General features: G+C 49.1%; 11 protein-coding genes across 11 annotated transcripts; 6 read left to right on the plus strand and 5 right to left on the minus strand.

Annotated features, from left to right (window-relative positions):
- Positions 1-1,129: 1,129 nt before the first annotated feature.
- LTR64_003442 (uncharacterized protein) lies at positions 1,130-2,275 on the minus strand (the record flags this gene model as incomplete). The annotated part of the gene is made up of 3 exons (XM_064897798.1): positions 1,130-1,224; positions 1,272-1,367; positions 1,417-2,275. The coding sequence occupies 3 exons, from the start codon at positions 2,273-2,275 to the stop codon at positions 1,130-1,132; spliced, it is 1,050 nt and encodes a 349-aa protein (XP_064756748.1).
- A 1,948-nt stretch (positions 2,276-4,223) lies between these two features.
- On the minus strand, positions 4,224-4,811 carry NdufS4 (ndufs4 NADH dehydrogenase Fe-S protein subunit; the record flags this gene model as incomplete). Its single annotated transcript, XM_064897799.1, has 2 exons — positions 4,224-4,533; positions 4,579-4,811. The coding sequence occupies 2 exons, from the start codon at positions 4,809-4,811 to the stop codon at positions 4,224-4,226; spliced, it is 543 nt and encodes a 180-aa protein (XP_064756749.1).
- Positions 4,812-5,530: 719 nt separating this feature from the next.
- ATP17 (ATP synthase f chain, mitochondrial precursor) lies at positions 5,531-5,883 on the plus strand (the record flags this gene model as incomplete). The annotated part of the gene is made up of 3 exons (XM_064897800.1): positions 5,531-5,651; positions 5,748-5,813; positions 5,858-5,883. 3 exons carry the CDS (start codon positions 5,531-5,533, stop codon positions 5,881-5,883), a joined length of 213 nt encoding a protein of 70 aa, XP_064756750.1.
- A 1,056-nt stretch (positions 5,884-6,939) lies between these two features.
- LTR64_003445 (uncharacterized protein) lies at positions 6,940-10,768 on the plus strand (the record flags this gene model as incomplete). The annotated part of the gene is made up of 2 exons (XM_064897801.1): positions 6,940-7,300; positions 7,350-10,768. 2 exons carry the CDS (start codon positions 6,940-6,942, stop codon positions 10,766-10,768), a joined length of 3,780 nt encoding a protein of 1,259 aa, XP_064756751.1.
- Positions 10,769-11,588: 820 nt separating this feature from the next.
- LTR64_003446 (uncharacterized protein) lies at positions 11,589-12,757 on the plus strand (the record flags this gene model as incomplete). The annotated part of the gene is made up of 2 exons (XM_064897802.1): positions 11,589-11,850; positions 11,940-12,757. The coding sequence occupies 2 exons, from the start codon at positions 11,589-11,591 to the stop codon at positions 12,755-12,757; spliced, it is 1,080 nt and encodes a 359-aa protein (XP_064756752.1).
- Positions 12,758-13,689: 932 nt separating this feature from the next.
- Positions 13,690-14,632, plus strand: LTR64_003447 (uncharacterized protein; the record flags this gene model as incomplete). Its single annotated transcript, XM_064897803.1, has 2 exons — positions 13,690-13,866; positions 14,048-14,632. The coding sequence occupies 2 exons, from the start codon at positions 13,690-13,692 to the stop codon at positions 14,630-14,632; spliced, it is 762 nt and encodes a 253-aa protein (XP_064756753.1).
- Positions 14,633-16,351: 1,719 nt separating this feature from the next.
- Positions 16,352-17,218, plus strand: LTR64_003448 (uncharacterized protein; the record flags this gene model as incomplete). The annotated part of the gene is made up of 1 exon (XM_064897804.1): positions 16,352-17,218. The coding sequence occupies one exon, from the start codon at positions 16,352-16,354 to the stop codon at positions 17,216-17,218; it is 867 nt and encodes a 288-aa protein (XP_064756754.1).
- A 118-nt stretch (positions 17,219-17,336) lies between these two features.
- Positions 17,337-19,244, minus strand: LTR64_003449 (uncharacterized protein; the record flags this gene model as incomplete). Its single annotated transcript, XM_064897805.1, has 2 exons — positions 17,337-18,762; positions 18,808-19,244. The coding sequence occupies 2 exons, from the start codon at positions 19,242-19,244 to the stop codon at positions 17,337-17,339; spliced, it is 1,863 nt and encodes a 620-aa protein (XP_064756755.1).
- Positions 19,245-19,752: 508 nt separating this feature from the next.
- On the minus strand, positions 19,753-20,703 carry GPI12 (N-acetylglucosaminyl-phosphatidylinositol de-N-acetylase; the record flags this gene model as incomplete). The annotated part of the gene is made up of 1 exon (XM_064897806.1): positions 19,753-20,703. One exon carries the CDS (start codon positions 20,701-20,703, stop codon positions 19,753-19,755), a length of 951 nt encoding a protein of 316 aa, XP_064756756.1.
- A 494-nt stretch (positions 20,704-21,197) lies between these two features.
- Positions 21,198-22,808, minus strand: LTR64_003451 (uncharacterized protein; the record flags this gene model as incomplete). The annotated part of the gene is made up of 2 exons (XM_064897807.1): positions 21,198-21,595; positions 21,653-22,808. 2 exons carry the CDS (start codon positions 22,806-22,808, stop codon positions 21,198-21,200), a joined length of 1,554 nt encoding a protein of 517 aa, XP_064756757.1.
- Positions 22,809-23,432: 624 nt separating this feature from the next.
- On the plus strand, positions 23,433-26,603 carry MAK21 (RNA-binding ribosome biosynthesis protein mak21; the record flags this gene model as incomplete). The annotated part of the gene is made up of 1 exon (XM_064897808.1): positions 23,433-26,603. One exon carries the CDS (start codon positions 23,433-23,435, stop codon positions 26,601-26,603), a length of 3,171 nt encoding a protein of 1,056 aa, XP_064756758.1.
- Positions 26,604-26,657: the final 54 nt, after the last annotated feature.

A 26,657-nucleotide genomic window follows, 5' to 3' on the forward strand; every position in this document is an offset into this window, starting at 1 on the left:
AGACGATAAAAAGAATGCTCACACGATCAATGTGGAAGTGAAGGCATACTATTGTCTTCACACGGAGCTTGTAGTCTTGTAATGTCGGTTATGCAAACGTCAATATAAAATGGTAAGTTTTGAATTCAATGTCTCATTATGTGTAGCGCTCAAGAACAATTAACAGTACAGTAGGGGTATCGTAGTAGGTTATCGTAACAACATTTTGTGGTTCTTCCTTGGCCTCAACTTCATCTCCGACCGTACTCAGATGCAATCCGTCCAAGGGAAACTATTTGTGCATCTTCAATTTCGACTAGTAGTTGTGTTTTGCAGCGTGTTTGTGTGCAGCTGCTTGTCTGTTGTTGCGACTTTGCTTCCATCGATCTCCCAGGCCTCGGAAGCCAGCTCTAAGTCGAGCATCTGCTGGAACATTCGGATCGCGAGCGATACTAATGAAGGCGTCAGCTGGATTTGTTGTAGCGTTGGAACGAAACTTGCGTTCTGTTTGTTTCCTTGGATACAGCTGCTGTATGTTCTTTCGACTTGCTGGAGAGGAAATTGCCTGAAGATCTGAAGAAGCCCATGATGTTCTGGGATCGGGGAGAGTTTGGTTCAGTGTAGATATATTTTTAGGTGTTCTGTATGGTAGTATAAGAATGAATAAGAGGTTGAAGCAGGCAAGGAAATGATATAGATTTCGAGGTCGCACGATCGTCAGCAGAACAAGTATCTTGAGAATGGCAGCAACGACATCATAGCCCCCGTGATCGAGGCTGACACATAGACATATACGAGTGATAGGGTCCTGAACAGCGTATCAACGGCAAGCACGACGATAGCGAGATCTGAAAACTGGTTTGTTGAAAAACGAAAGAGCTTCCAGGCAACCACAAGAAGAGGCAGGAAGCTCGGGGATCTGGAGCGACGTCATAGGCAAAAGGTACCAGGATCACGCGGTTGATCAATTTTGAACACGCGACTGCAGAGCCGCCTCAGTTTCTACCACAGCACCTTCCTGTATGGCCATGACACCACAAAAAGATGATGTGATCGCAACAAGACGTGCTGAGCATATATTCATGAGCAATTATCAGGGAGGGCAAGCAGGATCTATGACTAGACCTTCTACCTGGTTATTTTGACATACTCAAAGATTCGTCAGAATCATCTTCAGCGCTTTGTGCTCTGCAGCAGCACCGAAGGTTGCATATGCTTGTTCTCCATCTTTCTTAAGGTCAAATTCTGGCGAGAGTCAGTCTCCTCTCTGCAGCATAGCAGCTAATATTTACCATGAGTTATGAGCTGATCGGGCTTGAGTGTCCCAGCCTCGAACATCCGCATCAAGGTCGGTGTTGTTGTTGTGTTCACGAAGCCCATGTGAATAGCTGCTCATTGCGTGAGAGATAATTCGGAACAGCAGATAATTTGACTTACCAATGTTGTAGCCCCAAAGCTTCTCAATATGAAGCTTAGCAGGTTCTCCATGAACACCAATGTTAGCAATCCTTCCACCAAAGCCTACCAGTTCCTGACAAAGCTCGAACGTTGCTGGATAGCCCACAGCTTCGATCACAACATCACATCCAGCGCCGTTAGTGAGCTCCTTCACCTTCGCAGCCGCGTCCTCTTTGCTGTTATCTATTGTATGAGTGGCACCTAATTGCTTCGCTACCTCGAGTCTCGAGGGGTCTCTATCGATCGCGATAAGCAAAGAAGGGGACAATAAACCCGCAGTCATGCAAGCAGAAAGACCAATAGGCCCTGCCCCGACCACCACGACAGTCGCTCCAGGACGAACGTCACCCGCGAGAACCCCAACTTCATATCCTGTTGGCAAAATATCACTCAACATTACTGCTGCCTTTTCGTCAACCCCTTGTGGCAGTTTGTGGAGACTGGAATCGGCCATTGCAATACGGACATACTCTGCCTGTGTGCCGTCGTTGGTGTGTCCAAGTCTCCATCCACCCTCTTCCTTCTCGCAATGAGAAAGAAGTCCGCGACGACACATCTTACAGGTGGCACATGACCACATGCATGAGATGAGTACGGTGTCGCCCTGTTTGAATGCTTTGACACCGTCACCAATCTCTTCTATAACGCCGACACCTTCATGACCGATAGTTGTCCCTTCCTTGCATGTCGGCACGAACCCGTGAAGGATGTGAAGATCAGAACCACATATGGTTGTGTATTTGATTTTGACGATTGCGTCAGTTGGATCTTTAAGAACAGGTTTGTCTTTGTCCTCCAATTTGACAACACCATTACCACGGTATACGAGGGCTTTCATTATGAAGTTCCTGCGATTTTTGCCTAGTCAAGTCTCGTGAGAGCACGTATTGATATTGTTAGTTCCGTTATAACAGTTTCTACAGTGTTCTGCTATGGAAGTATATCACAATGTCTCAAGTCCGACTCGGAGGACCTCATATCTCTCCTCGCATCAACGGCTCAAGTGACGATCCGTCTTGCTGTGTCCTATCCCCGCAAAATCCAAGTTCGCAGCTGAATGGAATGCTGCATCCTCACCAGATCACCATATGCAGGCCAGGAAGAGGGGCCGAGGTAATGCAAGGGACCATCACCTGGGAGAGATCACGGTGTGGTACAGTATGCGGGCAATTTCATGCAGGTCGCATCGTCTAGCCATACGCCTTCTTCCTGAACCAGCATGCTTGCCAACTAATCATCTCGGCTCTGCAAAACAGTACGGAGGAGTCTCATGGATCAATCGACGAGCTTGCGCAACATCTGTTGGCTACTCTCCTGTGCCAATCTCGTATCGGTGTCATACGACATGTAACAATCACGGTCGTCTTGGAGACCCAAATAAGAACATCTTTACAACTATCAGCAGAGGGGACGTTAGCCTTATTGGATTACTTCATGGAGTATAAACTTTCACTCCTGGTACTTTGAGACCCTGGTACCAATAGCTGTCCAACCAGAATATATTGCCCCGGATTTTGATGCGGGGCAGATGCCTCCACTTGCCTCCACAAATCTACTCGAGTACTGACTCTGGTAACCTCGTTGCGAGGTTTCTAATGCACGATTGGGAGCATGCTTGACGACGACGAGTATGTCAGAGTATGCACAACTACAGTAGAGTTTCGGGGTTTTCTCCCTGAGGAGACGTTGCACTGAGCTTCAGGACATGAGAGACCCAATAGCTGTCCAGCGAATATTTACTCCTCGGGTAATAAAGTCCTGCAACAAGCACAGCATATTCTTCACCGTATAAGCAATGCTTAACCGTTCTAAAGATCACTATTATGTGGTTCGATAGAGAATGTCAGAATCAAGCCTAGTATTCGCCTAAAAAGGTCGCCAAAATATCACCAATGTTGGTGATAGTTTGGAAGGCTTGGCATATAAGGCTGTTACACCGCTAGGCGCAGGCTCTGCGCACGGTCGTAACAGCCGTAACAGAGGAAGAACAGGTGATTCTGTTAAATATATATCTCATCATATTAATATATAGCTATAGAGTACGAGGGACTCAACAAAATTGGCGTGAATATACGGGCCAAGCACGACTAAGCACGACTTAACCACTTCCGGCAATTTATCCTTGTTACAGGGTTTTCAGACTCGAGGAGTAGCTTCTACGATCACAAAATACCACTATGTTGAGTCGTGATAACGACTCCAGTCGGACGTTGTCGGTCCCCCTAAAACAAAAACTTCACTGGGAAAATCTTGTACCGCAGTTGATGACAGTAAATGACTAGGAGGCACTGAAGTAGAACGTTCACGAATGACTGAGTCTTGACATGTTAATTATAGGTACTGACTTTGACGGTAAGTGCACTCAAAGCTATCAGATCGCGGTTCTTCGAGCAATGCAATGCCACAAGCCCCTTGAATACAAGATCAATATTCATCGACGTAGGCAAGGATCTTCTTGGTGAGATGAACAAGGCTATTGTGTCAGCTCATTCTGATGTGTTGATCGGAATAAACTTGCACGACTTATCGACAAGTGCTATCACTGGCCCAAATCGGATTCTTCAACTTGTTGATGATACAACGCTTTTCGATGTGTTCATGACAGGATTCAGTGTCGTGGGCTCCACGTTCCAGTAGTAATCGGCAAAGACCTAAGGGGAGTAATGCCCACAAATACTCATGGAATTTCTGATGCATGCGAGCTTGAACATGCGATATGTACACTCGCCTTGTGCCTGTAGCTATAACCGCCGAATCTGACGAACCGAATTTCCAATTGCCGCAAACTATTTAGTCTTTATGTGCTTCAATGGGCCTGGTTCGTGTAAGAAATTGTTGGCGTATGCCTTGGGCACAAATCTCCTCTCGTTGGGTTCCTGAACGTAATACTCATAGCCCTGCTTCTCAGCAAAAGCAATAGCAGCTTCTTTCGACTTGAACTTTATGTTTGTGCCTTGCATAGCATCCGCAGAAGATGCCCAGCCCATCAAAGGATTCTCCCATCGATGACCTTTAGGTAGAGGGTCCCAATCCATTCTCCATGCCGAAGATCCCCAAGTGCCTGATTGAGTCGCAGGCTTGATTGGTTTGTATATTCTGTACAATGTCAGATGCATAACGTCGTTACAATAGCATCCTTACCTGGCGACTCGAGCCTGCATGTCGAGTGGCGCTCCCGAAAGAACGGCGGCTGGTAGCGTTTCACCAGGCTCGCTTCCATCCTGGACTCTCCTTGGTACTGGTGAATACAAAGATGTGCCGTGATCGACATGCGCTCGATAATCGGGTTGATGGCGAGGATGATATGTCTCGACAGGTGCTGAGGCCTTCTGCTCACCCTGCACCAAGGACGCTTGACCATCACCTGGTTCCATTCTTGCGGATGGCTGATCAGTAGGTACGGCGCGAAGGGTTTCTCGAGGATCTGCCTTGTTTGGCTGTCGCTCCGGGCTCGGGCGAGTACTGAAGCATCGTATTGGTTGGGTAGTCGACCTGGTGGTCTGCACCAGACGCAGAGAGTTAGACAATCGCATGGTAGCTGTTGCGTCTGCAACTTGCGATAAGGAGGACCACCGCAGGGAGTTGAGTTTGTAGAGTGGTAGTCGTGTTTCGCAGGGTCATCATAGCTGGTGGAGGAAGCTGCAATGGGGCTCAACTAGCGCCAAGCCTGCGGACCGAAGCTTTGGAGGTTCCTGACTTCAACGTCGACCTTGCATTCTTTGTCAACGACAACCACGATCCTTCTACACTCTTGTCGACCCTGTATGTGAATACACAGCACCCGTTGTGTTAGCTGAAAGTACTGATTGGATCCACAGGCAAAAATGTCGTTCGTCATCCGCAGAAGCCTCTCAACTCTGGTACCCCCAAAGGTAACGTCGTTAAAGCTATAGTCCTTGCGACGACGATAGCTAATAGCTTGTGCTTCAGGTCGCCAACCCATCTGTAAGACTATCTATTGTCCCGAACGCCTCCCAGCCAATATCGGACGACTTTCCTGTTCACGAACCATGCTACGCGCCGTTCAAGGAGCACATTGGAAAAGCAGTGCTGATTGGAATAGGGTCTCGGAGCTGCCAAAGATGCTGTTCGAATGGCCAGAATAGCCAAGTTCTACGAGAGATTGCCAAAAGGCGCAGCACCTGAACGAGCGCCATCAGGTCTAATTGGCCGTTATCAAGCTCGATACTTTGGCAAGAACCCATCACCAGCACGTAAGTCATCTACAGGCCCGACATCACCTCGCGAGTACAATTGGAGGAGCATCGAGGCGATTCTATTGAATTTGCAAGACTGACTCGTTTGTACAGCTATTTGGCACGTCATTTTCTTTATGATGGGTTTGGGCTACAGCTTTGAATACTACTTCCATTTGCGTAAGTACTAAACCAGTTGCCAATCGCTATACTAAGACAATTAGGACACCACAAGAACAACGTGCATTAGATGCGAATCCCGAGGCTGGTTCAATGAATTAAACGTACATAGACAGTCATACGGAATATGAAATCCTGAAGCACTAAAATCCAGGAGCGTCCGAGCAAATCCAACAGTCTTTTCTGCGATCGTCGCGCTGAGCTCACGAGGGGTTTGAGATATGGACTAAGTCTTCAGACGTATGGTACCTTTCTTCAAAAGAAGAAGAGAGCCAGGGGAAATGAAAACTTTGTCCTATTGCCAACATGTTGTTGCAGACCTTGCCTCGCCCGTCAAACTTTTCACAGAGCACACGGACATGTGACCTGAGAATGAGATATCATGCATGTCGATGGTGTGATGGTCGCATAGCCAGCCGTTGCTCGTAGTGCTGAGCATCGTTCGAATACACTTGTCGTTTGTCGCCAAATGCTATGCCCTGAGTCAGGATTGACAGCCTTGCCGAACTTGAGCAGCAAACATGGTCTGTGCTAACTTCCCCCATTTTATGACTGTCTTGTCCGTATACGAAACATCTCAGGTCACACTTAAAGTACATTGGTCTTTCTGGCTACGACGGCTGCAAGAAAGAGGAGAGGCGTTCATCGTCGCACTCGCGCCTAGTGATGTCTAGTGAAGATGTGTTGACTGTATTGTGATGCTGTGGCGTAACACATGGATGCTTCAGGCTCGAAATGCAGTATGGCTCGCCAAGGCAGGCTAAAAGGCCTCGTGACTCGATCGCGAGAGGTGCGGACTCCTGTCGCAGTAGTGCAGGTTAAGTCAGGCACAGATCGACTATCATCTTGTACGTGTGTATCACCATCAGTCAGAGTTGTCGAGGGCAGCCAGATCAAACGCCCAAAGAGCCCTTGGCAGTATACAAAGAGCAGGCTTGGTCGTGACTGCCTGCGCTGCATCCTTCCATATCACCTTCTCCACTCCGAACCCATTAACCGATCCGTCATCGTGGCCGCAACTGCACCCTAACCTGTATGTTATCTCCATCGTCGCGCAGTCGATTTACAGGTACATACTGAATCTCAAGAGGCTGATAATCCACTCTGAACAGTTTAAAAGTTTGTTATGGCAGAGCTGAGTAGCCAGGATGTGGTGAATCATTCTCAGTCGGTTGGCGACGTCTTGCCTTCCGACGTCCCTGTGACCACATCTCAACCCACATCCCTTTCAGGAGACGGAAGGGAAGTTGCTGAAGTGAAGGAGAATGGTGTACACCTCAACTCGAATCTTTCTGCCCAAGATGACCAGGTTTTGGAAGACAGCACCGCTCGGTCTGACACAGACACTAGTCGCGCCGATGGGGAGGCAAAGTCAACCGATGCCCGGCCTGTGAAGAAGTTTGCTACTGCAAAGCCTGTGAGCTTCGCTAAATACAATGTACCAAAGGTCATAGCCGCAAACGTGGCAAAGGCGCAAGCCGATAAAGGTATGCTCTCGCTCGCAATTGTGACGCGACTCGATTGACACGTCTTCAGCTACGCTCTCGACCGCTCCTGCACCACAACCGACTCTCGCTGGCCGTCCTCGTTTAGTCGCAAAGACCACAGCTTCTCTATCCCAGAAACCCAAGCCTTTCAAATCCGCTGCTCCCGATCCGATGCAGGTCTGGAATAAGAACAGAATTACACCCCAGCCAAGCACCAAAAATCTGACGGACGAAGAGCTCAAACAACAATATGGTATTCATCTAACGTCTAGACTCCAGGCAGATGAAGATGGGAAAGAAGCAAAATGGGCTGACATCGACGACGACGACGAAGATGATTGGGCTCCAGATACTATTGAATGGAATGACGGCACCAAGAGCACTGTGCATCCTGACCAAGCCCCAGCAACCAAATCCGCTACAACCTCCAAACCCTCAACGCCTGCAGCAGAAGCCCCCAGACCAATACTTGAGACGAAACCCTCGGCGACCTTCTCTACTTCTATCGGACCTAATGCGACCGTGCTGAAGCTTGGAGCAAGAGCAGAAACTCAACAACAAGCACAGAAGGTAGCTCAACAGCTCAAAGGCTCGAACGACAAGTCCAATACATCCTCTTCTAATACCCCTGCACCTGTACCCGCGAAATCACCATGGGCAAAACTTCCTCCCGTGGAAAAGGCTTCTCCGGTTGAAATCATGCCGTTGCCAGTTATGTCTTCTCACCCAGTACCCTATTCTGCAGGACCGCCTCACGCTTTGGCTCGCCCAGCTCGAGAAATCTCTGCAGATGACTTCAATCGTTCAGGTCGGGACTTGACACAACCCCAATTGTTCATGCCCAATTCCGGCCGCTATGAGTCTGTTCCTGAAAAGAGTCGGCGCATGTCCCGCAACGATCAAGGCTTTCGTCCACCAGCCCTCCTGCAGAGACCCGGTCAAGCTGATCCGTCTGCTCCTGAGCCGTCTCCTGCTTTCCAGACTCACAGAACTAGCTTCGATGTAATACGAAGACGTGCCTCCTCTACTTTGTCTGGAGAGGCTGCGCAGATGGCTCGTAGGATGTCCATCAAGTCTGGCGAAACTCCTGTATCGATTGGTGATTCTGCTATCGCCGAGGGAACAGAAAGTCCCACTGTACCAAAACCTTCCCAACCTGCAACGCCAGCTTTTCAAGCGAGAGGTGGAGATTATATGTCCGGTCCAGGTCAGACAGATGCAGAGTTGGAAGCTCAACGAGCACAACAAAGACGACTCATGAAAGAGCAGGCAGAGCTTGCTAGGAGACGTCGACTCGAGGATGAGGCACGCCAAGAAGCTGAGAAACAGGAAAGAATTCGCCAGAAACTAGCCTCGCTAGGACCTGATCCAAAGACTCTCAAAGCCGAGCAAGATGCCAAGGCGAAAGCAGAAGCGGAGGCCAATGCCAAGTCTGTTGAGAATGACAAAGCTTCTGGTGTTGCAACAAAGGAAAGGCTAGTGCCAGAACGAACAGTGCCCTCCCCTCCGAAACCACCGCAGCCTACTGCCACTGGTGAGCCACAGCAGTATGGTATGATGAAGGTCCATCCTCTTGATAGCCTCAAGAAGAACATCTCTCCTACCGCACAACAGCCGAACGCAAAGCCGTTGGCCAACGTGCAAACCCTTCAGCCTGCTGTAGACGAGGTTTCACCTGAGCCTCCTGCTGCTAGCACAAATGGAGTGAGGTCTGAAGATGATGCGGACCATGTCCCGGCCGCAATGTCTCCAGTACCAGAACCAATTCCCCGGGCCAATCGACCAGTTGCAGAAGTTCGAATGAACTGGGTTCGCAATGACCATCGCTCACCACAAAGTGGAAACTTGTGGGGTGCTCCACACAACAAAGCACTCGGGAATGGCACCTTCGATCAGACTCTAGCTGGGTATGCGCCTCAAGATCTCTCCTCTAGGGCGTCTTCGACCGGCCAGGGATGGATGAATGGAAGGACACCCACCGTGGGTCAATCACCACAACTTGCACACGCCAACCAACATGTTCCGGAAACACGATCGCAGGCGTTACAAAACATGACCTCACCAGAACCGTTACCACTTGCCATGAATAGTGAAATCGATTCGATGCTACCAGTAAGACCGCCAGTGCCAATCGGACCGCCAGTGCAGTACCATTCTAGTCCGCTACAGTCTACTGCTCTAGTCAACGGAAATGGCGCTGCACCATCGAGTGCTGCCATCGCGGGTTGGAACAATTTTGGCAATGTCGCTAGGGTACAAGAGCGCAACGAGTATGAGCAATACCAACGTGAGGTGGCTGCTAAAAGAGAGGATGAAAAGCGTAATGGAGTACGACCACAAGCAAACTATAACTTCGACGAAACCTTTAAGCAAGTCCAACTTGGAGCACAACCCGATCAACGACACATTACTTCCATCACTCAAAGCAGCATGTCGCCTCCAAATATGTTTGGTGCAGTTGGGTCGATGCCACCGTCAGTAATTGGCTCACAAACAAATCGCGGGTCGCGCTTTTTCCCGACTCAAGTGAATGGAGTGCCTGCACAACAACCACGTGCTGTCACTTACACTCACATTGAAGTTTCACGGACACCTTCACCCCCACCTGCAGAATATTCAGGTAGTTCTCACCCCGCCTACGAAAACTTCTCACCAATTCCAATAATTCGACTTCCACCAGAAAAGGCAGTCGTCAAGCTCCCACCTGCCACACCTCCAACACCGCCCGCACCTGCCGTTACTATTGCACCTGAAACATCACCTCAACCCGTTATGCCTGCTCCAACTTCCCAACCTATGACGTGGGCTGCAAGAGTGTCAATGCCACCACCAAAACCAGCTGCTCCTCTGAGAGCCGTCTCACAACCAATTGTAAAGAATCCATCATGGCAAGAGCGATTTAATGGATTACTTGGAAACAACCACAGAAAACAATCTGACGCAAACCAGGCCGCTCAATTCTCAGGACAAGCTCAACCTGTCTTGGCTGTCGCTTCTGCGACTAAGGAACCATTAGATGTCATGCCAACCAGGTCAGCCGCTGTTTCACTTCCTCGAAGCTCTTCAGCCACTACCACGGATGGTTCTAAATTCACAAGCAAGGATGTTGAGGACGAGGAGGATTTGTTCGAAGACCGCGAGGCAGGGTCTCTACCTATATTGTACTTCCCGAACGATGCGCCTGCAATATCCTGGCCACGAGCTATTCCTGGTCGAATCGCACCAACACCACCTGATGCTCAAAGTGCATTTATGTTCATGGGGTCACCTTGGAGAGAAGAAAGAACAACAAAGCCGCAGTTTGCTATTGTTCGAGCGCCCGGTAGCGAGAAGAGTGTGAGAAGGGATCTTCCCATCAAACCAACCACTACAACCAACATCAATCCTCGCAATCATCCACGACAATCCTCTTCTGTTCGACGCGGCCATCGAGGGGGCAGATCTCGACCTACACCTGCAAAGGCATAGTGAATATGCCAAAATCTTGTTGTGCAATGTTTTGCAGCATCGGTAGCGCACCTAGCTGTGGATTAGAGCACATTGTTTTAGCAAAGAAGATATAATTGAATCATTGTCAGTATCTCTATTAGGGCTATCGTCGTTCGCAGAAGACAATACATAGGATCGTTGTTTAAACTTGGTACGCGCCGCGAGCAATAAACGCTGTGGAGGATGGGCTAAGCAGCGATACAAGACTCTTAGTGGGACAATAATATCGTTCGCTTCACTCCCATGTCCACACTTCCGTGTATTTGCGATTTGGTTAGCATATTATCGTCTCAGTTGCCGGTTACTAGTGTCAATCTTCTCACTACAGTCTTGCAGGACCCTGCTTGCCACGATGCTAAGCATGCAAGTCAACCGGAGGAACGAGGCCAGATCGGGATGCTGTAGCCGAGAGAAGCCAAGAATCACATTCCGCCGACGACATCTACCATCTGAGCATCTGTTATCTCGGGCGCTCGTCATGCTTTCGTGTTTCCTATTGTTTAAGCCTGTCTCTTTTCGAAGTGCTCTCGTAATTGAGTAAACCAAAATCCTTTTCCTGATGGATCTAGATAATACCTTTACCAATCAACCAGTGCCGGGAAATCGTTCAAGCGGATTATAGCAACATCGAGTCCCGACCGTGTCCAGCACTTTGAGCAGTAATATGGTATAAGTAGTTGTAGAATTCTTCTTGAAATATTTCTTTCTCTCCTTCTCAATCTATTCTTGATCCTTACAGAGATTACTATAGGAAGCAAGAAAGTTGCCTAGTGCTCCTCACATATATTGCGTTTACAAGATGTCTCCAATGGCTGTATCAGATCGCCGAACACACAGCATCGCTTGCATACCTGCTGATGGTATAGGGCCGGAAGTTATCTCAGCCGGCGTTGAGGTGTTGAAAACTGTCGCAGCTGCTGATGGCACGTTCGACTTGACTTTTGAAGATTACGACTGGTCTTCTGAAACATACAAGCAGACCGGCAAATATATTCCAGATGGTGGGCTTGACCAGTTAAGGAAGCACGATGCCATCCTCTTTGGGGCAGTAGGAGCACCAGGTAAGTCTCGTCCATCGTACGAGTGTCTTCCAGCACTGACAAACTCCAAGATGTCCCTGACCATATCTCACTGTGGGGACTTCGCCTAGCAATCTGCCAGCCTTTTCAACAGTACGCTAATGTACGGCCTACGAAGATCTTACGAGGCACCCAGTCACCTTTGCGGAATGCAACCAGTGGAGATCTCGACTGGGTGATCATTCGGGAGAACAGCGAAGGTGAGTATGCCGGACAAGGCGGAAGATCACACAAAGGCATGCCGTGGGAAGTCGCCACAGAAGTCTCCATCTTCACCAGACACGCAGTCGAGCGACTCATACGGTTTGCCTTCGAAATAGCACAGAGCAGACCTCGAAAACATATCACAGTCGTGACAAAGAGCAATGCTCAACGGAACGGAATGGTCATGTGGGACGAAGTAGCAAGCGAAGTTGCCAAGGACTTCTCAGACGTCACGGTAGAGAAAATGCTGGTGGACGCGATGACTTGCCGAATGGTGCTTCAACCAAAATCGCTCGACACGATCGTCGCCACGAATCTGCACGCTGATATTCTGTCTGATCTTGCGGCTGCTCTTGCGGGATCTATCGGTATTGCGCCTACCTCTAATCTGGACCCTACTCGGAAGAACCCCAGCATGTTTGAGCCAATTCATGGTTCAGCGTTCGATATAACAGGCAAGGGTGTCGCAAATCCCGTGGCGACTTTTTGGACAGCAGCTGAGATGCTAAAATGGCTGGGCGAACATAACGCTGCTGAGACTCTGCTGGAGTGTACGGAGAAAGTCTGTGAGAGTGGTCTTGTTACAAGAGATCTGGGCGGTACTGCAAACACAAAGGAAGTCACGCAGGCTGTGTGCGAGCAGATCAAGAAGGCTTATGCGACGACGGCAAAGGCTAGCAACTAGGCTGGAGGTTGATCGTGTGCTGGGAGTCTAGGACGTTTTTGTCTTTCGAGGTTGCTACGTTTGGAAGGGTAAGGTTAAAGCTCTTGTTGCACGACTTTGTTATCGTTTACATTCTGAAGGAGTCAGAATTGGTAATGCGTGGGTTTTCGTCGTTCGATACTGTCTGCAAATTAGGGAGGTTCTTTCAGTACCAGTGGCAAGAAAATCTCAGTTTTATCCAGATTTCATTTGCTCTATGCGATACAACGTTCCATCGTCGTTGCGATGCAGCTCTCGGCTTGTTTTTCACCAAATTCTTCACAGGAGTCCACAACATCTGAGCAGACCTCGTAAGGCATAGACGTGTCGAAGTGCTTTTCTTCTGATCGTGGGTTAAAGAGGTTACTGAAGCTACCCAGCTGTGCCAAGTCTTACCGACGCTCGCTTCAGTTTCCGCTTCGGAATTGGTCCTACCTGTACAATTCACTCAATTTCTGTAGCAGCAGCTTCAACGTCCTCGAATATCTTGCTATATTTCCAGAGGCTTGCTGGTGTAGTAAGCTACATATATCATATGTTGGTTTACACTATCTTTGCAAACGCACCTAGCTTTAGCTTCGTCTTACCATGGTATATTTGAAGTCTTCACTATCTTACGTTGTGCTAATTCAAACGGCAGGCCTCCCTAGCAGCGAGTTCCGCGTCTCCTTCACGGAGTCTCTTTGAACGAACGATGGAAACCATCAATATACCGAAGCAGTATGTGCCACCATTATGACTATCCCCGAACCTCCAAAGGATGCACTTTGCAAATGGGAATCTCTCTGAGACAGTACTTGCTGAAAACCTTTTATTTTTTTGCTTTCTGATTACAAAAAAGCAGTTCCAACTGTTCAACAGTTCTGGCGTAGACACATGCTAAGACACTGTATAGGGACGTCAATTTGCTGGTCATGAATTTCCTGATACAAGAAGGATACCCAGCCGCGGCCGCTCGTTTCGCCGAAGAAGCAAGTCTTGAGGTCAAGGACGAGAACGATCTCATGACAGAAAGAGTCAGCATACGCGATGCAATATTTCGAGGCGACTTGCAAAGTGCCATAGAAGATATCAACGACATTGATCCTCAGGTATGTCGAGCACTCACTTCTGAAAATTCTCCTACATGATGATATTGGTTTTTCATGCACCACTCATAGCTCTTCGGAGTTTTGATGATAGCAAACACCTTCAGTCCTCAGTCTGATAGAGAAACACTACAACTCTCTCAAAGTACTCAGCACAAGTACTTTTGGCTGACCAAGTTTGTAGCTATTAGACGGTAACAAGAGTTTACATTTCGCCCTCCTTCGTCTCCAGCTGATCGAGCTCATCAAGAAGATGTTTGACGGACCAGAAAACGAGAAACCACAATTGTTCGGAACTGCCGTGACTTTTGCGCAACAGAATCTTGCCCCATATACACCTCAAAGCGAGAAGTACAAATCCGACTTGGAACGAGCCATGGCGTTGTTGATAATCCCAAAAGAGGCATGGCAATCCAAATCCCAAACACACAATGAGCAGATAAGTGCTTTTGGACCACTAGGTGATCTCATTGATCCTAGCTTGAAGATCGAGGTGGCACGAGACGTTAACGCTGCTATATTGAGGAGTCAGGGCAGGTCTGATCATAGCACGATACACAGGATATTGCAGACGAGGGTGTGGGCAGAGGATCTGGCTCGAGACAAGGGAATAGATCTCCCAGCTGATATGGGCATTGATCTGTGGGATGCGCCGGCTGATTCCCAATCACAGAACGGCAACAACGGAGACATCCAGATGGCGGAGGACGAGAGTACTGGAGCTGATCCTGTACACAGGTACACCAATCTGCACGAGTCGGCGCGGTAGGTGCCAGGATGACGGCCTTCTCGTGGAGTGTTGGATATGCTGCTCAGCCTTACATGTCTGACCCAGTACGTTGGTCTACGGGCGTTACACCATATAAGCGGTCAAGCCAAAGCCCAGTGCATACAAACAGTAGTAAGAACTACGTCGAGCTACAAGATTCATCGCGATTGGATCTATGGTTTCACCTTGTATAGCCTCGTACTAACACACGAAGTGTCTTCTACCACAACTCCGGCTCCACAACCAGCCAGCTTCGAAAACAATCAATCATTGTCACCGCAGCGCCTCCTTCCTTCTCATCTCTGATCATGCCTCGTTGAACCCGAAGCACTGTCTGAACCCTTTCTAGCCAAGATTTCGTCAGGAGTCGCCGCTACTTCCCGAGGCTGATCGCCTGAACTCATCGGCCCGGCTCCAGCTTGGATGTTACCGGTTCCTCCGCGTGTGGTTGGTATTTGCATGCTACCATAGTCCTTGTGGATGCGCTTGGACTTTTCGAACTCTTCTTTGAGTTTGGCTTTGAGGTTTGCGAATGTCATGCTTTGTGGGTGGGATTGCCGAGTCAGGACGATCTCAGATACGCAGTTTGTGTGATGAGGTCTGCTTGTGCTGATGAGACGATTGGTTGTCGTAGAAAACGTGAGCTTGTTATGTGGCGATACAGAACGTCAAGGTCAACAATAGGTCCTGAATTCGGAGTGCATAGGTAGTAGTCCGCTGTTCAAGTAAGCTGTGCTGTAGAGATGACGATCTGGCAGCTGTGCCAGTGTAAAGGCAAGTACCTTCGAGTATCGAAGCAGCTATGCGACCCGGTTCCAATTACTACTGTCCAGTGCAATGACAGAGTACCCAAGCCCGTTAGATACCTGAGAAAGTGTTCAATTAGAGTTTTCTGACCGACGCACCATTAGGTGGATCGCTCGTCATAACGAAGAAACGAAACAATGTGCGCGAGATACTCGACAGGACTTTCAGATGTAACCGCGGTATTTGGAAGAAGGATGCTGATACTAATCGAGTATCTATGCATAATATACGCAAGTAACATCAGCTATAGCTCCGTCCATTTCAGGCGTGATAGAATGTTTGGTCACTTTCACCATCTTGTCGGACAACACGAGGTTTCGTGGCAGAAAGCTACATATGTGCTCAGTCATGAGAGTTCCTTACTGCACCCACGTTCCGTCTTGTGAAGCTGTTGTCATAGGACAGGCGATTGTATTCATTTTGTAGAGCAGAGAGTCCATCTTCGCGATCCTTGAATCCGAGCATTCAGCAATGACAGGCCACAGGAAATGTGTTGCCATATATCATCAGGGTCAGACATTCCTTGAGTCTCTACTCGGCCCGGTAGTACATTCGTTCGTGCTGCTGTGCCACGTGAGCTCGAATCGACCAGGATCGCGTATCCTCGGTGGTTGCGGGGAATTGAGTACCGGCACTTGTTCGTAATGATAGACCCACGGCACTAAAGCGTGTCTCTACCACGCTCATGACGCGTGAAGCAGGATGCTCGAGGTACTTGTTACCGTCTCTGGTGTGCTGCGGGAAGTCTTCGCTGACTTTCCTTCGAGCAATAATCTACCAATATACACTGAGCTGATAGCTGTTCTTGACCTACATGCCTCTTCCTATGAGTACAAACGACCTCGAATTGCCGTTACAATACATAGCCTACATATATACACATAGAGCCGCCAACAACAACAGCCTGCAACAATGACACAAGCACACCACTCACTTCCCAAACAACAACAACAACTCACACTCACCCACCTCCCCACCGAAATCCTCCTCTCAATCCTCTCCCACCTCTACCCACCCTGGTCCCTCGAAATCGTCCACCGCGGCCTCGACACCACCTCCCCTACCAGCTCCTTCCCCTCCATAACCCACACCCTCTCCCTAACATCCACCTACTTCCGCACCCTCACCCTCCTCCTCGAGCGCCGCGCCTTCACTCATGCCCTGCACTTCCGCACCTCCGCCACCCAATGGCGCACCCTCACACGTCTCAAATCCGTCTCTCCAGGCCGTATAGCCTGGGCCCTCGACCACGTCCAGCGCCTAACTTTCTTCGCGCCTCCGCTGTTCACGAACAGGATACCGTGGGACTTGTTGCCTGCGCTAAAAGTGCTGGAACTGGATTACTGTGGTCGGAGTGCGAATTTTCGCGTCGAGGGGACGTGGGAGGAGTTAGAAGGAGGGGTGCTAGATGAGATGGTGGTGAGATTTGCGCGGGATACGGAGAGGTTTGACGGGCCGATTGTGGAGGATGCGTGGCGGGTGGATCGGATGAGGAGGATTGAGGTGCTGGTTGTTAAGAGGATGAGTGTGTTTACGGTAGTGTCTGTGGTTGGTGAGGATGGTGATGTCGAAAGTGTGGTGCAGACTTGGGATTTGAGGGTTACCGCGAGGCATAGGGGTCGGTTGGAGGATGTGAGTGTATGGATTCGGGATCGGGGAGTGGATTCTAGCTTAGGTCTGCTTGGGGATGTGGGAAATATGGTGATTTGGACGGCTGGTGAGGGTCAGGAGGGCAGTTTTCGAAAGTGTGTTCGTCAGGTTGTTCCTGCAAAGGGATGAATTGGTAGTATTTTTCGCCCTTGCGCGTTTCTGGGGGAAACAGCAGCACATTCGGATTGCCAGCGAGCTATTTGACGATATGTGGCATGGCAGATTGCCCACCCATTGGGCTGCTATATCACCTCACTAGCTCGAACCTCCTGTACGACCTCAGTCGATTCACGCTTCTCAGATTCTTCGGTACAGCTCCAGGATTCCAGTAGATGAAATCTCCACCTTCCATAAGGTTTACAAAATGCGCAACGCCCTGACCCAGGTACAGCTCCGGCACTCTGCTCTCATGTTCATTCATGACCTCAAACTCCACTTCCTCTCCATTGACGATAGTATCCTCGACCGCTGTTCCATCAGAGACAGTATACAACATGGTCAAATTAGTTAATGGGACACCCTCCCATATGATGATGGAATTATCCACACCAAGTGCTCGAGCAGCCGATGCAGACATTTTGTTGGAAAACAATTCTTTCTCAAATTTGACTTTCAGCCTTGTCGTCCTATTGGTGATGGCGATTGTTTGCCATGACTGCTCTACAGCGCGTTGTGGTGACAGGCTGATGTGACTGGATCTGCCGAAACTCGATAATCGCTCTCCTAGTTGACATGAGGGAGTTTGCGACAGTGAATCCGAAAGAGGGGGACTTGCTATACTGTGCGAAGGACGTGTGCGGCTGAACTGGTCTACTTCATCTCGTTGTTCCGTGTGGACTGAGGTCGATGCACCAAAGTCTGATCTCGAGCGTGCGGTAAGTCGCATAGCTAGATAAGGGTTGTTGTTCGATAGGACACGATGTGTGGCTGTCATTGTGTCGGGTGACTCTACTTCGGGAAGCTCGACAGGACTTGCGTGAGGATGGCTGTTCACTGTGGGATTAGATTGTGTCTGTGAAAGTGGATTAAATGCCGAATGCGAGTCTTCCACAGACATCCCAGCCAGCGCATTCAGAAGATCGAAGTTTTCATCCTTTGCAGGCATAGCCTTCGTATCAGAAAGAGACTGCCCAACTCGATGCTGAGGCATGGATTCTGTGTTTTCTAGAACCGTGCTTGTGTGTTTAGTCTCGATTTCTGGAATTGTTTGTTGTTCTATTGGATCCGACATGCTCCTTGGTGGTTCTGACTTGTTCGAACGCTTCATGAAATTCTTCCATGTGGGACGCTTCAAAGTCTTCTTGTCAGGCAAGTCACCGTGTGATTTCACCTGTGTCAGGAAACTCAGAGACGTGTGGTCTTGTGCGACCTCTGGCGTGGCCTCTCTCATTCTTGACGGAGGCTTCTCTTCGACGTGTGTTGGGAATTCGTTATTAATGTGGTATGGCGGCGGAGCAAATTCTGCTTGAGATGGTTGGCGAAGAGCTGCTACTAGAGCCGTGTCTGAATGCTCTGATTGTGCTTGCAGGTCATTCTCTAGCCCATCAGAATTGCGAGCCGCTGCTAGTTGCCTGCTTCGTTGCTCTTCAACACGGATGCGAGCAGATCTGGTCAGACCATTTAGCTTCGTGCTCTGTGCTCTGCTTAAAGTTCGCCTTGTTCCGTTTACTGGTCTGGTCCTGTCAGTTTTAGATCTTGCCGAGAGATTCAGCACTTACAGATCAATCACATTGATCAGAAGCCCCAAGGCAGACATTAAACCCTGGATCTGCGACTGCAATTCTGAGATAACAACATGATTCCAGAGATATTTGGTTCTTGTCCAGAACTTGGCTGGACTCTTCCTGAAAGAGTGTATTCTCCTGTTGAGATCTTCAATAACCATGTTACCTGTATCAAGGTTACTTTTCAAGGCTTGCCAAAAATCTTCGTCCAAATCGTGTCTATTTTCCTCACTCTGCTTGACGAGCCACTTATGAATGCGCTCAATGGCTATGCGGAAGCTAGTGCATTGTGTAGCGACAGTTCTTATACCAAGAGCAGCTGTCTCGTATTGTTCAGCAATTTCGTAGAGCTCCTTAATCGTATGAATGAGTGATCTTGCAATGCCCATGGATGCATTGACCATCACTAGGACGCTCAGGGGGTCAGCCATGATCGCTTCGTCGTTGGCTTGCTCTCCTTGTCAGAGCGGATGGTGCTCCGATGGCATGTATACAGGGGAAACATGGCTCTTTGAGGGCAGCGTGATCCACGTTATTTTCGAGCCACCTAAATATTGATCTGATGGAGAAGACCTGGCTCAGCTTAAGCGATCCCCATGAGCTCGCCCGCCAGTCTCGGTCGAGCTGAATACGTAGTAAGAATCTAGACTCTTACTGAAGAAATCTGCAACTAGACTGCTAGTTTAGGCACTCAGCCTGAAGCGTGCAGGGTGGCAGAATTATCAGCTTCTTATCATTGTTAACAGCTCGCAATCTGAACTCTGATTGCGCGTCGCTTGAAGAGGAGCAAGCCCCAAATGCATGCATCTAGAAAGCAATACAGTATGAAGCCAATCTCTGGTGGCCTCACTCCAGGGTCAAAATACAGCGAGTCGTGGTCACGAACTGAGTGTCAGTTGCGGCTTCGCAAATGCGATTGTAGTAGTACGGAATACCTTATTACACATCCTCCCTCTTCAGGTCGTTCACAACCATATATCTACCGATTGAGATCCAACCATGCCGGAACCACACCATCTGACTCTTGTGTGCATTCACCATGGCGTCCCGTCCTTTTAGATATCTCGTTATATCACTCACAAACAATACGCGATCACCCTTGTTGCCTTTGCTTATGCCTTTTTTCGCCGGTTTCCTCTTTCCGGTTGCACCAGCTACCACATCGCTGACTATACCAGTAAAATATGTCGGCAGTACATCGAGGACAAAGCTGTATTTCCGGAGTATGTTGATTGACTGAAGGGTGTAAAGTGTGATAGGACAAGAATAGCCAGAATGATCGCGCATAAGGGTTGTAAGGAAGGTCTTTGCACCGTGGTAGAGGGCAATGTGGTTAGGATGAGAAGAAATTCCGTGCCTGTCGAAAGTAATGAGTGCATCGATCGTCGCCCTTGGACCGTTTTTGTCCTTGCTCTTCTGCCTCTTTTGCGTCTTCTCGCCTGCCTCTGGGAGCTGAGCGTCTGGCGCAAAGGCTTGGGCCAGCACCTTGGCGATCTCCTTGTCATCCCATCGTTCTTTCATGCCATCCTTGAACCGTGACGGCTCATCCATGACAAAGACGTCTTCTCGTTTACGCAGGCCGAGCTTGCTTGCGGCTACCTCGAGCTCTTTCTTCCTGGTTTCTCCCAGCCCATCAGCATTTCCTGACGACAGGCATAATATCTTGACGTGGTTCCCTAGTGCAGGATCGGTGAGACGGGTCAGGGTTGGAGAGAAGAACATGGACTCGTCGTCAGGATGCGCAATAAGAAGGACGATACGTTTCTGTCTAAGTTGCGCCGGCGGAGGTGGAGGTGGGATTAATGCGCTGTTGAGATGCCACATGCCCAACACGATGATGGGCGCAAGGAGCAAGTACGCTGCCCATGCTGGTAGTCCTCGGCTGTCCATGTTGACAATGAGTGCTTGCACCAGAGGAATTGGACGTATATTGTAGAGATGGTTTGCGCTTTCGTTCAGGTTGAGATCATCTCTTCAGCAAACTGTGAAGTGCTGTGCGAACCAGATCCCATACTCGGTTCCAGCGACTTGTAGAAGCTTTCCATCAATTCGGTCTGAGTGTGAATCAGGTCTTATTGTGTCAAACTTTTGACACGCCGGTAGCAAAACCCCCACCAACATTGTCGCCAAAACACAGCACCTGAGACTAAGGTTTCAGCCGCCGACGAAGTGCCTGGCCGAGCCGCTACAGGCTTCCAGCAGTGCCAAGATAAGCTTAACTATTAGGACTATAATGCCCCTGCATATGCTTTTCGTGTGACCATTCAAGAGCAACAGCTACATGTATCAACTTGGGCTCGTTCCGAAAAGCAAACATTTCGAGTCAACATTGATCATTACAGAAATGTTGATAACAAGACGAAGCAGATCAAGAGTATGTACAGTTACAGCTGCTGAAGAAGCTGTCGAACGCGATCAGCAGCCTCGGCTAAAGGAACCTCCTCCTTCACCTGTAAACGCCTGCATTGGATCTCAACCAGTTTCTTCTTAAGCCACCCCTTGCCAATAATTACCACGACCGGGTAACCAATCAGATCAGCATCTTTGAGCTTCCACCCAAAATTCACGTCCGTTCTGTCGTCAATTAGGACGTCGGCTGGCATCTCCTGATGCGTCGATAAGTCGTCGTAGATCTGGTGTCCGATAGGTAGAGTATCTGCAGAGGTTTTGTTTTCCTTGTTGACCACAACGAGCACTTCGAAAGGAGCAATGGCACGAGGCCAAATGAGTCCAGTCTTGTCTGACAGTGCAGAAGCAACTGCAGCAATGAGTCGGGAAACACCTATGCCGTGGCAACCCATTGTTACATATTCTGCCGTGCTGTTTGAACCATGCTGACCTGAAGCAGGAACAATTAAATCTAGCTTGGAGCTATATCGTTCGCCCAGATGGAAAGTATGACCTACCTCGATGGCCTTCGTGACAACCAGCGCTCCACTTCGACCAGCGGAAGCGCATGCTGGACAGGGGTCACCAGTGTGCCTTTTCAGCAGATGACTTTGAAGTGTGGTCGAATCATCAATTTTGACCATAGTCGCCTTAAGATTATGCTTCTGCAACCACTCTGAGTCTGCTTGTACGGTTGCGCGTGCTGCCTCCTGAGACACTACTTGATCAAAGAGGTAGTAGACCACCAGACCGTTCTTCTCGCCCAGACGAGATTTGAAGAGAGTTGTTGCATCTTCGACTCCTGTGTCAATTTCTGTATATGAGCCCATTGCTTCCTTGATTGCAAATGGATTTAGTGACTGAGCTTGTGTAGACTCTTCGCTCTGTGCATATGCTTTCACAAGCGATGTTCTACCCTTGCTGATGAAGCATTCCGAGTGCATCTGTTGCAGGTCACCGATAGACGATGAACACGCAGGACTGGATGATACGTTAATAGCTTCGGTAGTCGTCGTAAAAGTAGGCACAAATTCTTCATTCTTAGCGTAATCGCATTCAGAGCAAGTGATGATATCGTCTTCACCCAGGTTGCTGGGAAAATGAAATTCATGACTCAGATTACCTCCCATGTTACCAGAATCTGCTCGGGCTTCGACATATGGTAACTTGAGCTCGTCAAACAAATTGCTGTACGCCTGTCGCACTTGCACGTAGGTAGCGTGCGCCTCGGTTTCAGTCTTGTCGAAGGTGTAGAGGTCCTTCATTATGAACTCGCGCCCTCGAAGCAAACCTCCTCGTGGTCGCTTCTCGTCCCTGTATTTGCGCGTGATCTGATACAACCGAATAGGGAGATGGCTTGGCGCGTGTATCACATCTCTGACCAGAGAGGTAATCTCTTCCTCGTGGGTAGGTGCCAGCAACCACTGGCCATCTTTACGATCTCTGAACTTGAAGAATTCGGAACCTGTATGGAGGCGACCAGTTCGTTCCCACAATTTCTGCGAAGTAATAGAAGAAAGTGAAACCTTTGATGCTTGCAACGATTGCATGTGCTTGTCAACCAAAGCTTCGATCTTGGACTGAACCCTCAGACCCAAAGGTAGCATATGGAAGATGCCAGAGTAGGCTTGGCGTATATAACCAGCTCTAATTAGTAGCTGACCAGCATCGACTGAGCCATCGATATTGTCAGTCAGACTAGCTTGTGGTATCCAAAAAGCACTTCTCAGCTGACGTGACGCTATCTGAAGGCTTGTCGATGCATATCTTCGTGTGGCACTGAAGCTGTAGACATCCTGCTTCAGAGATAGTAGGACCTTCGAGGAGGTAGGCTTCCCTAAGCTAAATCGCATCGATGTGTCAGAAATATTAGCATTGCGCACTTCGGAGCGTGCTGGACCAAAGGTTTCTAACGGAGACTCTGAATGAAGTATTCAACGTGAAGCATAAAGTGCAGGTGATGAGTACTGAAGCACACACCCTCGAATCCCCGGAGCTCACGCGTCTGTCAAGCGCCGATCATCCCTGACAAACGCGTGCCAGTGCCTATCTAAAATCCATGTTATCTCCGAGGTCCTAAATTTTTGGAACATGATCAGGAACTCGTATTTGTTTTAAGCCTCAGCACGCAGCAATACTGACAGCGGCAAAATTGCCCAAGAAGCGGCAGTGGCTTAGCTGAGTTGTACAGAAGTGTCTCAGCTAGTCGCGGATAGCAAATCTGAGCGAAAATGGCTGAAGACTCGAAATTCGAGAACTTGCGCCAGAAAATCGAAGGTAATCTGAAGAAGTCTGAGAGCAGGACCAAGGTAAAGTCTAAGAAGTCGGAGTCAGCAGAAGACACGAAAAAGAATTTAGCAACAGACAACGTTCGCGGGAAGAAGAGGGGTCGTGACGGCGAGGTTAAAAACGAGAAACCTCCAGGCCAGCCCATTTCAAAGACGAGCAAGAAAGCTCAAGACGCTACCGGACCCGTCAAGGGCAAAGACGAAGTGGACTTGAAAGCCATTGTCGCTGAGCTTGGTGGTACACAGGAAGATTTGGATCTCATCGATGGTATTCAGTCAGACTCTGAGCTCGAAGGCCTCGAATCGCAACCAAAAAGTACAGCACAACCAGACTCGAAGAAGGGCAAGACGTTAGAATCTGGAATGGCAAATATACTGAAAGAGATTGCGCTCGTGCGGGATACATACGCGGACAGTGAGAATGAGGCTGACAGTGAAGAGGATACTGCTTCCAAGGTCAATGGTGACAAGACCTCTGCTCGTTCACAGGCTGACCATAAAGAAGATGACAGCATCAAGTTCAAAAGTGCCGCCACAGAAATCCAGCAGCAAAAGGGCAAGAAAATAAAACTTCACTGCACACCACGGCCAGACTGGTTCATGATCGAAATACCTGAGATCGACGAGTCGCAGAAACCAAAATTCGATGTGTCGACCCAATCGATTGACCGGCTGCGATCCCATGCACGTTCTCTTTTGCAGGTAGAGAATGAGGCCTTCAAGGGCAGTCATGCATCGTCGTCTTCTCAGTCCTTTTACAATACTGTCATTTCATCTGGCACTTTGTCAGACAAAATTTCAGCTCTGACTCTGGCAGTGCAGGAGTCACCCCTACACAACATGAGAGCGTTCGAGACTCTGCTCAATCTAGCAAGGAAGAGGAGCCGCTCCCAAGCCGTCGACGTGCTCAGAGCTCTGAAGGACTTGTTCGCACAGGGCTCTATGCTACCAAGCGATCGACGGCTCTACACCTTCTCCACTCAGCCCGGCCTGATCGCGATTTTGGGGCAGATGAAATCCTGGCAGTCGGGTGAGCCGTTGCCTAACGGACTCAAGGAGGCTCATCTAATTGTCTGGGCTTTCGAAGACTGGCTCAAAGAGCAGTATTTTGAGGTACTGAAAGTCCTAGAGACCTGGTGTAATGACGAGATCGAGTTTGCAAAGACAAGAGCCACAAGTTATGTCTACGAGCTCTTGAAGGAGAAACCTGAGCAGGAATCTAATCTGTTGAGGCTGCTGCTAAACAAGCTTGGAGACCCTGTCAAAAAGATAGCTTCACAAGCTTCATATCTCATCATGCAGCTACTGGCAGCTCATCCAGCGATGAAGGATGTGGTCATCTCTGCCATCGACACTGACTTTATCTTCAAACCAAACCAGTCCACTCATGCACGCTACTACGCAGCTGTGACCTTGAACCAGACTGCTCTTAGTGTGAACGAGGAGAGAATCGCCATCAAACTCTTGGACATATATTTTGGTCTCTTCAAATTACTTCTAAAACCTGGCGAAGAACAAAAGAAGCCTGTCAAAGTTTCAAGCACTCACAAAAGACAGCGAGAGCAAGCGGAGGCTTTGGCTGATGGTGAGCAGGAGAACGATTTACGTGAAAAGCTAATATCTGCTGTCTTGACTGGAGTCAATCGAGCTTACCCATATGCTGGAGCAGATCACAAACGTTTCAACGAACAAGTCGAGACTCTGTTCCAAATTACTCACTCGGCCAACTTCAATACCAGTATTCAGGCGATGCTGCTCATCCAACAACTCACTGCCGCCACATCTGCTTCAACAGATCGTTTTTACAGAGTGCTTTACGAGTCGCTCCTTGATCCACGTCTACTAGCGTCCTCGAAGCAGCAGCTCTACCTCAATCTTCTCCATCGCTCACTCAAAGCAGATCTAAATCAGAAACGCGTCAAAGCTTTCGCTAAGCGAATCTTACAAATCTTGTCTCTGCAAGATCCCTCTTTCGTATGTGCTGCATTCTTCCTGTTGAAAGATCTGGAGAAGACATTCCCTTCCTTGACGGCAATGCTCGATCAGCCCGAAGAACACGAAGATGACGAAGAGGTCTTTCGAGACGCTGATGCCGAACCACCACCACAAGCTTCAAGTACCACTACCACGAACGACACTATCATTTACGACGCAGTGAAACGTGACCCTGCCTACGCAAATGCAGACAGATCCTGCCTCTGGGACGTCATACCCTACCTCGCTCACTACCACCCCTCCATTACCGTCAGCGCCGACCACATCCTCGACCGCAAACCCCTTCCAGGCAAACCAGACCTCTCAATCCACACCCTAGTCCACTTCCTCGACCGCTTCGTCTACAAAAACGCCAAGTTATCCGACACACCCAAACTCCGCGGTTCAAGCATCATGCAACCCATGGCGCACGAAGACTCAAAGGCCGTACTCGTTGGCGCCACAAGCGCAAGAAGCCGCAACTTGTTACCTGTCAACTCAGCAGAATTCCTCGCCAAGAAGGAAGAAGACATCCCCGCCGAAGACGTCTTCTTCCACCAGTATTTCAAGACTCTCGGTAAATCCGCTAACAAACAGGTCAAGAAAGCGGCGAAGAAGAGGGCCGAGCTCGAGGAGGACGGCACTGTTGCAAGCGATGACAACGAAGACGAAGTATGGCAAGCCATGCTCAATAATGCTCCTGATCTGGAGGGTCTGGGCGCAGATGAAGACGATGAGTTCTCGGACATGGATGGCTTTGAGGACGAGATGATGGACGATGACGAAGATGACGAAGAAGAAGCAGACATTGATACCGCCATGCAACTCCAAGACAACGACTCCAACGAAGAAGGAAGCGTAGACATCGAAGCCGGCATCTTCGACGATTCCGACGACGACGAACAACTCATAGATACTGGCGCAGCTAAAGCACTAGACGAAGACGAGGACGATGACTCTGACTTTGGCGGCCTTAGTTCTGAGAATGAGGCCAAGGCCACCAAGAAGCCGAGCAAGAAGACATTGCAGAAGAGAGAAGGCCGCGAAAGGAAGAAGAAACTCAAGGCATTGCCTACGTTTGCATCGGCTGCGGACTGGGCGAAGGAGCTTGATGATGATGAGGATGAGGATTTGGGCTAGGGAGGGAGAGAGAACTCAATGCGGTCAAGTGATCAGTTGATAGAAGAATCAAAG

This window comes from Lithohypha guttulata (genome assembly GCF_036872675.1).
Source record: "Lithohypha guttulata strain CCFEE 5908 chromosome Unknown scaffold_2, whole genome shotgun sequence".
Classification (NCBI taxonomy): domain Eukaryota; kingdom Fungi; phylum Ascomycota; class Eurotiomycetes; order Chaetothyriales; family Trichomeriaceae; genus Lithohypha; species Lithohypha guttulata.